The sequence below is a fragment of the Helianthus annuus genome, chromosome 8, assembly GCF_002127325.2.
Source record: "Helianthus annuus cultivar XRQ/B chromosome 8, HanXRQr2.0-SUNRISE, whole genome shotgun sequence".
Taxonomy (NCBI): domain Eukaryota; kingdom Viridiplantae; phylum Streptophyta; class Magnoliopsida; order Asterales; family Asteraceae; genus Helianthus; species Helianthus annuus.
In genome coordinates this window covers 4,186,559-4,200,702 of record NC_035440.2, presented here as the reverse complement: position 1 = coordinate 4,200,702, position 14,144 = coordinate 4,186,559, and the positions used below count along the sequence as shown (strand labels likewise).

Sequence of the window (14,144 nt, the reverse complement as noted above, 5' to 3'; positions counted from 1 at the left end):
TTCTTTCCTTTGTTAATTCATCATTCTTTTTTTTTTCTTCTTCTAGATGTTTTTATTTTATTTTTAAGATTTTTGTGTTTTTTTTTCGAATGTTTTTCTTGTGTTCTTTTCGTTTTCTTTTATTGTCAATTGAAATGTTTTCGATTTCTGTATGTTATTTCTGTTAATTATTATATCACCCAAAGATTCTAAAAAGTTGACTTATTATTGAAATAAGCTAAGAATAATTTGGTTCTTTCGTTAACAGTTTTTTTCCGTATGCTTTGTGTAAACATGGTTTTGTTTTTGTTAATTCATTAACGAAATGAATTTAGTATATTCATGAATACTTTTTAAATGGGATTTCTTTGTGTTTGTTCATTAAGGATATTATTAACATGTCTATGTTCGGTTTTTTAATATTAGTTAAACTAGGATTGAGACGGTGGGGATTCTTTAGTTATAACTAAAGTCAATCTTGGATCTACACGTTATGTTAAACCTGTCAAATGGGGAAGAAATAGACAATGTAAAAACGTTCACCTACAGACGCATGTTGCGTTGTGTTAACTCGCAAAATTTAGAACGAAACGTAAAAACGTTAAACCAAAGACGCAGTCGATCTAGGACTCACACGTTATGTTAAACATGTCAAACGGGGAAAAAATAGACGATGTAAAAACGTTCACCCACACACGCACGTTGCGTCGTGTTAAGTCGCAAAATTTAGAACGAAATGTAAAAACGTTAAACCAAAGATGCACGTTGCGATGTGATAAGTCACAAAATTTAGAACCAAGCATAAAGCAAAACACTTTGCGGAAAATGAAAACTATAAATAACCAAAGTTGAAAGTAAAAAGTTGTGAGGATAGATTGCAAAAAATAAAAAATTTTGGGTTAAAAGTAAAAAAATAAATAGTTTTGTGTTAAAAGTAATTTATGAAATACTTTTAGGTGAAAAGCAAAAAAAAATCATTTTTTATTGAAAACCCCCAAAGCCAAGGTTACGACAACTATATGCATAACCATTTTTTCTTTGGAAAACCCCCAAATCACACCCTGTGTCGTGGCGGGGCGTAAAACGGTGTCAAATAGTACTAATGTCACACAACCGTTATCGACCACCAACACTGACTCGACCTAGGATCTGCGTGTTGCGATGAACCTGCCAAACATGAAAAAATATAGATAAAAAAGTTGAACTACACATGCACGTTGCGTCGTGTTAAGTTGCAAAATTTGAAACAAAACATAAAAAAAGTTGAACCACACTCGTACGTTGCGTCATATTAACTCGAAAAATTTAGAACTATACGTAAACCGAAAATTTGCCAAAGATGAAAAGTATAAGTAACAAAAGTTATGAAGTTAAATTGCAAATAATGAAGAGTTTTGGGTTAAAGTTAAATAAACAAATTATGTAGGGTTAAAATTGCAAAAGGTGAAAACCTTTGGGTTAAAAGTAATGAAAAATTTTGGGATAAAGTTAAAAAAACAAATTATGTATAGTTAAAATTGCAAAAGATAAAAATCTTTGTGTTAAAAATAAAAAATCAAGTTTTTTTTTTTTTTTGAAAAAAACCCCATAGCATAATGTACAAGTAACAATGCATATTTTTGTTACTTATTTAGAGTAATAAAATAAAATAAGACAAACGAATAAACACAAACAAAAATCAAGGAACATGAAATGAACTCAAACATGTGGAGGGTAGATTGAGGTATTAGTGTGTGAGTTTGACTGAAATGACCGTTATGCCTTTGGAGATAACGATGGTTGTTTGAACATTGACGGATTATACCCCGTCTATTAGTCTCACTTAGGAAAACAAAACCACAAGGGCTCTTGGATCAAAATTTTGGGATTAGCGGTTCAGGGTGCCTTATGCAACTAACCACACAGACTCAAATTGTACTCATTGTTTTCCCTCTTTGTGAACATGAAACCTATTGAACATAAATAAACACTTTAACTAAGTCGATCCAATTTAAACCAACACGATCTATCTTGGTTTAAAACTAAGTTGATTTCAAGCTTTTCATTGACCTCGGTTTTGTAAAGGCAACCCGACTCACCTACTTAGGTTCTTAAACGAGTCAAATTGAGCTGATTTTACCGGTTTTGACAAGGTGTGATATCCTTGTTTTATTAGAGAAGACCTAGATTGACAGGTATAAATTTTGAAATATTTACAAAGTTGTTGATACAACGAAAACTAAGAAACGCAATGTTTTAAAAACTGGTAAATACCGGCCGGTTATACCGGTATTACTGTTTTCGGATGTAAATCCGGTCCGAAACACCTCGGTAAGCAGGAGAAATGACATCGACTTTATACCGCCAATAAAATCCGGGATACCGGTTTGAACCGTTATACCGGTACCAGCTCAGGTACTTTTTATCGGTCGATCTCCATGTTTACCCTTATCTTTAACCTAACGACTTTTAATATTTTATCTCCACTGATCAAAATTCAAAACTTGCTTCATTAGTTCATCACTTGTGACTTGTTACAGACTTCCATCACTGCATCGTTTTTCTTCAGATTTCCATCTTCATCTAGTTTTGGATTATTTTTGGAGTTGTAATTTATGTAATTATACAGTTAACTGGTCAACCCGGTTGAATCGTTTGGTAGAACCCGGTTCAACTGGTTAAACTATTTTTGCGTCTAATCCGATATGATTAAAAAACCAAATTTTAAAACATTGAAGAAAGGTGCAAGATACGTATTAGTTGGAAAGATTACAACACAATACTGATTGCACATTTGTCTTAGAATCATATTCATGCACATCAACATTCCAAAAATGCTAGTGAACAACCCATGATCACGCCAACTATAAATATTGCCAAGTTGCCATTGTTACCGATATTGCAACTCATGTCATCTCAATATAAATGCTAACATGTTCCACGAAGTTGGCCAATAAGGAGATCGAGGGCAATTGGGGTGTGTTTTTAAGACAATGAGAATTTGTACCGAGTCATAAGCATAAAAGCAATCCGTTGGTTATCGTACCAGACAAAGAGGACGAGGATGATGTTGAAGATCCTTTGGTGGTAGAAATTAGATTATAACACTCAGGGCTGTAAACGAACCGAACGAGACATTGTTAATTTCGCCCCGCGAAGAAGGAAAGGTTGAAACAACATGTAAACGACCCAGAGTTTCTAGTTTAAATGTAAGGTAATAAACTAAAGGCAAATTGGAAATAAATAATCCCGCCTAACTCATTTTGGCCGATAATAATCCCAAGTCAGTTATTGGCCGATAATAATCCGAACTGGTCATTTTTTTTTTGGCAAATTGGAAATAAATAATCCCAACTCACTGTTATTGGCCAATAATAATCCCAACTCATTTAATCGCCAATAATAATCCGAACTATTCACTTTTGTTTGTAAAATACTCCCACGTTAAAAAAACACTAACTAGGTTAAAATATTGCTGATGTGGCTTAACATGTATGGACTGACGTGGCTGGTTAACATCTTACCTGTGTATAAAATGATTATCAGCCTCATTTGAACACACAATCGACTGAATTTGCCCAATTTGTAGAATTAGAGTTTTGAAGGAGAGTGCGATTGTGTGTGCAAATGAGGCTGATAATCATTTTATACACAGGTAAGATGTTAACCAGCCACGTCAGTTCACACATGTTAAGCCACATCAGCAATATTTTAACCTAGTTAGCGTTAGTTTAATATGGGAGTATTTTACAAACAAAAGTGAATAGTTCGGATTATTATTGGTGATTAAATGAGTTGGAATTATTATTGGCCAATAACAGTGAGTTGGGATTATTTATTTCCAATTTGCCTTTTTTTTGTGTAAAATAGTCCGCCGGTAAAATAGTTTAACGGAGTTAAGTTTTTTCCTAATTAAAAACCGATGTTTTAGGGCTTTTGAGCAGAACGAGGATACGAGTCGATTGATGTAAAACTTACCTCGAAATACTGTCCCAACCCACGAAAACGGGTTTTTCAATTCGGGCGTTTAAACTTCCAATTAACAAAAATCAAGTCATTTCGAGCACAATTTCGAGGTAAGTTTTACATCAATCGACTCGTATCCTCGTTCTGATCAAAAGCCCTAAAACATCGATTTGTAATTCGGAAAAAAAAAAACTTAACTCCGTTAAGCTATTTTAACGGCGGACTATTTTACAAAAAAAAATCGACCAGTTCGGATTGTTATCGGCCAATAACTGACTTGAGATTATTATCGGCCAAATTAAGTTAGGTGAGATTATTTATTTCCAATTCACTTAAACTGAAAAATAATAATACAAATCTAATAAGTATAATCACATTAACTAAGTCAAGCGAGTTTAGGCCAAGCCAAGCTAGTTTTGTTTAAAACTAAGTCGAGTTCATTTTATAGTAATAAATTAAAGTTAAAATTCAAGAACAAAACCTTTAATAACCGAACATAAATGTATATATAAAGTGAACATTGATGAAAACACTTGAACAAACACGACATTTGTTTATGTTCGTTGAATAAATTAATCAAATGCAATTCCTTCTTTCATGTTCATTCACTTATTAAGTGAACACACGTAAATGAACTTTCTGCTGAATGGTTCGCTAAATATTTGGTTCGTTTACAACCTAACAACACGTGTCACAACATGTAGATCAACCAACTATCGAAAGCAACAGGGAGGTTTTCTATTGTTTCATTCTTAAAGTCAGGAATCTTTTGAGGTATAAGTATTTTTACGTTACAATAAGGAATATAAGTACTAAGTTGTCATTGTTTAAAGTAGTGGATACGTAACTGTAAATAAAGTAGTTTAACCAACTCAACAACCAATTTGAAAGGTAGATAAGCTTTTGATATCATGTAATATTTAAGACCAAATACTTAGGTAGCGTTCGTTTCATGGAATGGAATGGAATGGAATTAGGAAGTTTTTCTTTGTAAAATTGATCTTGGTTGGGGGAGGGAGGAATTTGAAATCCCATGAATTTCTTTAATCAATGAAATTTGTGACTATTTCAACATTCCATTCCATTCCTTCATTAGAGTGAAGGATTTCTAAGGAATGTTGAAATAGTCACAAATTTCATTGATTAAAGAAATTCATGGGATTTCAAATTCCCCCCCTCCCCCAATCAAGATCAATTTTACAAAGAAAAACTTCCTAATTCCATTCCATTCCATGAAACGAACGCTACCTTAGTAAGATACGCATACTTAAATTGATATAAACTTCTTCTTTTGTACAAGTTTTATTTGAACAACAAACGACCACGATAGTCCGACACATATGTATGTGGTATGCCTACTCGGCTACTCCCAACTCGGTCTTCAAATAAACAACCCTTGAAATCGAAGTTTAAATTCAATCGTTCATATTACATCCATATGCATAATGTTCGTATACTAATGTTCGTTTAAGAATATATAATGAATACAATTAATATGTTAGGTCACCTAACCTCTCGCAAACAGGATCTAATAAGAAAAACTAATCACGTATGATATGTGGAAACTATCATATGTGCATACTGTGTAAGTAATTTGTAAGAATGAGTAGAAACAAAAGGATTCGCTGATAAATTTGCACTTGTATTAAACCAGAGAGAATACCCAGTCTCTCAACAATACAAATGCTCCAAAAACTTCAACAAATAACATCACAAACCGTATATATAGACACACATAGATACTACGGATCAAACAGAAGCTCCGTAGTATCCAACTATAATACGGACACCTTCAAGTTCAAAAGGAAATACTTTTGAACATTACATATTGTTGACAACTCATTATTCTGAATTACTATGTAATTCGGAACTGTTACATAATTCGGAATATCCATTTAAAACGCTAAACAAAAGTTACATCAAGACCCCTTCACTTTCAAAGTTCGTCGAATCCATCATTTCATCACTTTCAGTGCATTTACATAATAAGTATCATATAAATTAAAGTGAGAAATATAAGCCGTAATGATAAAAAAAAAAAAGGATATGAATCCAAATTAATCATAAGTGACAATTAACCCCTAATGATTGCAGGCCTTCTTTTTAGTACGGAGCTCCCATATTCACCCTGAAAATTAAACCACAAACCATTTAATGGTGTCAAAAACAGGGGCGGACTTAGAGTGATAAAAGGGGTAACCTTCGTTGCCCCTTAACGCTCCGACAGTAGTGTAAATTTTGGAAAAATTTGACGTTTTTTCAATTTCGTTACCCCTTTTTTATTGAAACGTTACCCCTATGCGGATTTTCTAGATCCGCCACTAGTCAAAAATCTTTTAAAATGAAGAAAAAGCTAAAACATTCCATATTATCTCATGATAATTGATATTTAGTGTTCATAAAATGATTGAATATATATACAATAGGTCATTTTATACCGAATCAATTATAAATAGATAATTGTGAGAGGTGAATAAGCATGTATAATATTATTTTAAATAAGATATATAAGAGGGTATTCTTAGCGTCACCCAGGCCATGTCATCGTCTACAGCGCCCCTAGACGGTATACCTCCACACCGAGCAATTCAAGAGGGGGCGCCATAGATGAGGCTTCATGGTGGTAACGAGCCATTGTCGCGTGGAATGAGGAGAGTCTTCTTCAACGCCATCGGATGGCCCGCCAAAGTTGAGCGACTTCGAGGCAAGTCTCAACAAAATAATCTCGATTAGGGAAAAAGACCGACAAATAAGAATGGAGAAACAAATCCAAAAAGACATGGATTTTCTCGCGAGAGATTTGTCAAATCTAGCGGAGGAGGACCGAGTTATTTTGGAGGCTCGTAAGGCACAAATTCGAACGAAATATATGTAGTTTTTTTATTCTAGTACCTTGTGTTTTTTAATGACTTTGTAATGTTTTTATTTTTTATAATGAAATTATATTTTTTTATTTTCTAGTTATTAAAATTGCCATTTAATTCAAAAAAATAAATATATAAATAAAAAAATAATTAGGTATTGATGCCAGGGGCTCCATCCCACACCCTGCAAGTTAAAAGGGGGTGTGATAAAGCCTCCTGGCCGACGTGGATCCTACGTGTCGTTTACGTGTCCTGATAAAGCCCCTAGGGGCTCCATCCCACACCCTCCAGCCTTATTGCCACACCTCCCTCTCTCAAACAACGCTTATGTGACACACGCGTTGTTTAATACATAACCACTTTTAAGCTGATAATCGTATAAACACATGTTATTATTATTTTAAGTTTGATACCATCTCTATTTATCTTTGTCATTAAAACAGATCAGCATTACATATTTTTTTTGTGTACTGAACAAGACTAATATATATATATCTTTATCACAAAAATCACTAGGGTTTATAATCTTTTCAAACCTTTTTTCATTACTATAACTAAAATGATTCTATTGTTAAAACCGAGTCTTGTTTTAAATAGGAATTTAGTAAAGACGAGATGAACCTCCCCTTGCGTTTCTTCAAAAACCTTTGCAATGACCTTTTACGCGCGATGGGTAGATCTGAACACGATTCATCAACATCTAGCTTCCCTACATCAAGTAAATATATGATGAATGCTTAGCACGTTAAGTTTCATAAATAGTTTGGTTTTAGGAAAATGTATACTTTTGAAAAATAGTACCTTGGTTAAGAGTCTGGAGTTTGTTGTGTGATGGAGATGCTGGTGTTTCTTTTCCATATGCAAATTTCATAACTGCCTCTGCCTGATTAATTAAAATTGTTACATCTCTAATATCATGACAAATAAAGAAAATCACAAAAATAATTTTGCTAGAAGTAAGAAAATCACAAAAATAATTTTTTCTAGAAGTGTGATACTTCCATGATAATGTCCAGGGATTGGAAAATCATGCATGCCCCGTACCCAGTCTCATACTTATCGAGTAGCGGTTATATTCGTTAGTTTGTTAAGAATTATCTATTGGTATCTTTAGATGCATTTCATACTAGGGGATGGTTCAAATGCAAACCACTTTTGATGCGGGTCCAAGTGTAGAGGAACGGGCTATTTCGTATTTGGAGGCCCAAGACCGCGTAACAAAAGGGGCCTCACTAAAATGGCTCTAACTTGGGCTACGGAGGTCCGTTTGGGACGTGCGACTAGGCGATTCGAACGTGAGAACAAGCTCTATCTTGCTGCAAACGCCTACGGCGGTTTGGGTCATCGTCCGGGCCAAAAAAACGCTTATTTCTATTAGTTGTTTCCATTTTTATGTTTTTTCAAGTATTTTGGGCATTTTGTTTTTGGGCTTGTGTTTGGCCCGTTTTCTTTTTTAGGCCCATTTTGAATTTCTGTCTCTATTTATGTATTGCCCTAGTCATTTGAACAATCAGAATTGAATTTTGAGAAAACAGTTTTTTCACTTCAAATTCCGTGGCCTTTGAGGTTACAATTTGGGGGTTGGGGAAGAACTACACGGGTATTCGTAGAATCAACGTGTAATCTTCATTTATCGTACCACGCACTACATCAACTTTTATTGTGAAAACTCGAAAACTAATTAAAAAAAGCCTAAAAAACACACAAATTTTTTTTTTCAATTTTTTTTATAAAAATCGCTGGTTTTTATATATAAAAAAAAACTTTTTTTCAAAAAAAAAAAAAAAAAAACTTTTGTGTAGTGCACATGTGTAATAATACACATGTGTAGTACACATACATATGTGTAGTATTACACATGTGCACTACACAAAATTTTTTTATATAAAAAAACCTGCGAATTTTGGTTTGCAAAAAAAAAAAAAAAAAATTGTATGTTTTTTTGGCTTTTTTTAATTAGTTTTCGAGTTTTCACAATAAAAAATGGTTTTCATTTTGAACCTTCCCCTTTCATACTATTCTAATATTTATATAAATTTATCATTAAAAAATTAGAAATATAAAAGAATTATCTATTGGTATCTTTAGATGCATTTCGTACTATTCTGATATTTTTATAAATTTATTATAAAAAATTAGAAATATAAAACTAAAAAGTTGGCGCATTAAAAGATTACTTTATTACCAAAAAAACATACAAATAGAAATGGAAAAAAAAAATATGGGTATTACCATGTCCGCGTTATACATGGAAAAGTTTCAAAATTATCTCTACTGGTGTGATGCCTGTTCTAAATGTTTCGAGTTTCAGATTTACCCATAAGATTCAAACATACAAGCATAAGTATAACCTTACCTGAAGTGGAGAAACTTGAAAAACATTGACGATCCCATTGTAGAAGATAGTCAAAGGAGTGGTCTCCGGCATGCTTGATTTCACCAAAACATGCAATTCAAATCATTTTAGTTTCTACAACAATATTAAAACAAAATAAAAAAAAATATATATATATTATCGGTACCTCAAAGAAAGTGTAGGTGGATAATGAGCAGAATGGAGTGGCTTTTTTCCTGATTCAATCACGGTTTTAACAAGCTCTGGATTCATCTTCGAAATCCAACCTTGAATATCTTACAAAAAAACATAAAACAATTTCAATAAACCAAACAATAAGCATATATATTAAAAAAAAAATAAAAAATGAAAAACAATGAAACATAAACCTCGGAAGCTTTGAGGTCGATGAAAGATCTTCTTGGTCGGCCGAGAATGGTTAAGTTCGATGCCGGACATTGTTTGGTTTGGTTTGGTTTGATGTAATCAGAATTGTGTGAAATTAAATATATTTCAGGACATTCTGGGTCCCTTCCTTTAATACGCACCTGATATTCATGCTCTACCTTTTTTTATTTATTAAACGTTAGTTACAACGACATACTGTAACACATGAATATTTTAAATAACGATTTGAATTTTGGCCAAGCTTCATATTTATTACTTGGGGTAAACATAATTAGAAATATATATATATTTTTTTTGTAAATATTACATTAGAGCTTGTGAAGAAAGAAAATGAACGAATTGTTATTAAATGGCGTTTTAATTAACAGAAGTGGAGACAAGTTAGTAACTGTTGCATAAAACAGTTGTATCTTACGCACCAAAATGAATACTATGCGTTTTAAAATTGAGAGTAAATGACAATTGTATCTTGTTCAAATCTTTTGTATGGTATTATAGATTTATAGATATATTATATATATAGATATATATGCTGATAGAAAGTTTGATTCGTAACTAAGTTAAGTAGTAAAAAAATAAGCCTGGCATTATGGCAAATTGAGTGGGTCGGGCGTGTTTGAATTAAAACAAACTCTGTTAAAAAGTTATATTTTGGTTCGGGTCAAAATAGGTTTATGGCCAAAATGAAGTCGGTTGAAAAGAGTCGTTTTAGAGAAGGATACCAAAACAAGCTCAACAACTATATTTTTTAAGGTGGTTAGTGGCGACTTTGTAGGTGGTTGCTTGGTAGTAAGGATGACTTAGGTGTTGTTGGGGACGACGATGGCTGCGTAAGTGGCGGTGACGAAGTGGCAATAACGGTGGTGCGTGAGCCAGTGGTGAAGTGGAGGTAGTGGAGAAATGTCGGTGGCGTTGAGTAGTGGTGGTGGCGGTGTTGTAGTGTCAATGGCAGCGGTGGTAAAGACAATAGGCAATGATGACAACAACGGTGTTGAAGAGGAGTGAGGGTGGTGTATTTTTTAAGTTTAAATAGTTTTTGTAATATTTTTTGTTTTGACCGGTTAACTAATTTCCATGGACTTGAATTAATCTATAGACAAATGTATCTATATACACTTTATTTTGTTTAAGCCGGTCTAGTGTTTAAAGAATGAATCATAATTACCACACATATAATAAAAAAGTTGTAAATAGTGGTATCTTTTGCTATATATAAAAAAATATTATAATCTATAGAACCCATCTAATAAATTTGTTTTGTAGACCCTCTATTTCTATAGCATCTCTAAATTAAGGTTGGTAAATCGTATCTTATCGGGTTTAAAAGGTCTCTAACGACGCATGTAACATAAGTATTAAACATGAAAACAACTAGTTTAACTACTTTATATCTCATGTTTATAACACAGTTTTACGGTTTATGTACCAATAAGAATAAATGATGAATCCTAACCTCATAATTATATTTCTTTTTAAAAAGTAAAAAAATCACGTTATGTACTTCTTTAATAAACAAGTCTAATCCTGTGTTATACACATATCTATTGTGAGCCATACCTCAAATCCTATATCCTATAGTTGGTTTTAGACTTTTAGTGTGTTTAATGTTTATAGGGAAGATAGGGTGTAATGCATAGAGTGCTTCATGTGAAAAGAGAGGGTAATTCATGTGAAACACCACCTTAAAACGAGATACGTGAGTGATTTTAATTGTTTGTTGTGAGAGGAGTAGATTTTCCAAGTTTGTGCAGCTGCCAAGTAGTCCCATCATATACACACACTTGGAATAATAAGTAGAAAAAGAGACACGTGGAAAGCAACAAGAGCATGGAGTAGAGACTAATTTTTGTAAATGTTTTGCAATTAACTTTTAACTTTTAACTATATATGCTAATCTTTTTAATCAACCGGAGTAATCATGAAACATGAAAAATAATGAAAAATAACATACACCTTTACTTTTTTAAAATTTGAATGTGATAAACGTTTAACACTTTTAACTTTATCCCTTTTGCATCAACAACCATGACCAACGTATTAGTGTTGATTTACTAAATACTAATATTAAGCCCCTGCGTAGCAGCGGTTGTCATAAAACTGCGTTAAGTAGTAGCAATACTATACCATTGTCAGCGACCACAAACACCGGAAAAGCTCGTAAAAACAAAATAAATAAAAATGGGAAAAAAATAACGTCGAGCGAAAAGTAGACGTAAAATCTTTGAATCATGCACGCTCGTTGCTGAGAAATTAAAGCGAAACGTAAAACATAGAAAAAATAACTAAGTCCAACTAGGACCCTCGTGTTGGACGAACTTGTCAAACGCAGAAAAATAGATGTGACGCGACGTGCCAGTCAAACGGGAAAAGAATATACGAAAAAACGTTGACCCCCACACGCACGTTGCGGTACGTTAACTCACAAAATTTAGAACGAAACGAAAAACTTGATAAAGATAAAAAGTATGGTGGACCAAAATTGAAAATAAAAAAGAGTTGAGATTAAATTATAAAAGATGAAAAACTTTGGGTTAAAAGTAAAAAAAAAAAAAAAGGTCTAATTTGCAAAATTGAAGTTATTTATTAATTTTAGATAAAGAGAAGGACAAAAATAAGTGATACGGTTATTAATTAATATTAATATTAAAAGAAAATTATTAAACAAATATAAATAAAATTTATAAGGTTGGAGGAGAGAATGACATGTGTCATTATTTGGAATCTTTTATTATAAGAGAAGATTACGTTTCATGCCCCTGTGGCGGTGGCGGTAGTAGGGCGTTGACAGTGGGTGGTGGGCGGCATTGACTGGCGGTGCTCGGCGGTGTCGCCGGTAGTGATGCTTTACGGATAACGAACTAAAAATATTATATTAACTAATTAAAAACATTATATAACTACAATTAATATATTTTACTACAAGTAACTTCTATTTTGTTTAACCGTTATTATGTTTAACTACAATTACCACATGACATTTTTTCATTCAATTTTGTTATCATTAACAATAAATATATTTTACTACAATTAAAAATATTCTATTTTGTTTAAACGTTATTATATTTAACTACAATTACCTCATGACAATTTTTCGTTCAATTTTGTTATCATTAACAAATAAATATATTTTACTACAATTAAAAATATTCAATAATATAGATAACGATTAAACATAACAAAATATAAACACGATTAAACATAATAAAATATAGTCAAATATGTCGTAGATTCTCCGATGTATTTAATGAAAATTATTTCATTACTTTGTTACCTCATTGGCTAACGGTTTAAAAATAATTAAAAAGTTTTCTAAAGAATTGATGACTGCGATAAGCACTTTACAAATGGGTTTATTTGGCATTAATTACTATGAGTAAAAGATTACAAACTTTTAGAATTAACAATTTTATTATGGTAAAAGATGTGTTGAAAAATGAATGATTTGAAAGCTACAAACCACCTATCTATATATAGGCATACATAAGAAAAGGAAATAAGACAAAATGGTCAAAACAAGCTAGGGAGAAGGCATGGGCGATGGACAAGGGAAAATGGGTCAAAGAGAGGATTTGTAGGGATTGGGAGACAAGATGTAAATTAGCACATTTTCATCTATTAAAATATGTAAGGTTCTTTACTCCCCCTCAAGTTGGAGCGTGGAGATCCGTAATGCCCAACTTGCCAAGTAAAGTGCGGAAACGGTTGGTACCCAACGGTTTAGTGAATAGATCGGCAAGCTGCATTGTTGTATCTATTTTCATGGTTTGAATCTCTTTTAACTCGACAAGTTCACGGACAAAATAACAATCCATTTCAACATGTTTGGTGCGTGCATGAAACACGGGGTTGTTTGCAATGTGCCTGGCTGCTTGATTGTCACAAAACAATTGTGTCGGTCCTTTTTGAGGGATATCAAGTTCTTTTAAAAGCCATCTCATCCATATAATCTCACTAACCACAGCCGCCATGGCCCGGTATTGACGATCGAGAAACCACCGATTGTTTCTTTGATTTCCAGGATATAGGAGCGCCTCCCAAGAGAAGTAAGTACCCAGTTCGTGACCTCCGTGTGAAAGGACAACCAAGCCAATCCGAGTCACAGTAAGTGATGAGGTTGGTGCCGCCCTGCTTTGGCCGAAGAATCCCTTGTCCAGGAGTGCCTTTGAGGTAGCGAAGGACTCGATTGGCAGCCTCTAAATGACTAACTCTTGGGTCACCAACGAATTGACTCAAAATATTGACGACATATGCAACGTCGGGTCTAGTAGCTTGAAGGTAAAGGAGTCTTCCAATTAATCGTCGGTATTGGTTTGCATCGACTTGAGCTTCTTTATCACATTTATCCAATTTCAAATTTTGTTCCTTTGGGAATTGACTCGGACGACAACCAGTCATTCCCGTATCCTCCAAGATGTCTAAGATGTATTTGCGTTGGCTAAGCACAAGGCCTTCTTTGGTGCGAGCTACCTCGATACCCAAGAAGAACTTCAATACTCCTAGATCTTTGATGCTAAATCGTTTGTCTAGGAAGGTCTTGACGTTTTGCATTTCTTCCATATTATTCCCAACTAGTATGACATCGTCAACATAGATGAGTGTATGTAACACCTCGA

General features: G+C 33.4%; 1 protein-coding gene across 1 annotated transcript; it reads right to left on the bottom strand.

The window, feature by feature from the left end:
* Positions 1-5,858: 5,858 nt before the first annotated feature.
* LOC110871802 (protein TIFY 9) lies at positions 5,859-9,650 on the bottom strand. The gene is made up of 6 exons (XM_022120539.2): positions 9,513-9,650; positions 9,311-9,419; positions 9,145-9,217; positions 7,590-7,671; positions 7,410-7,497; positions 5,859-6,052 (listed from the first exon to the last, which is right to left on the bottom strand). Exons 1-6 carry the CDS (start codon positions 9,580-9,582, stop codon positions 6,028-6,030), a joined length of 447 nt encoding a protein of 148 aa, XP_021976231.1. The 5' UTR covers positions 9,583-9,650; the 3' UTR covers positions 5,859-6,027.
* Positions 9,651-14,144: the final 4,494 nt, after the last annotated feature.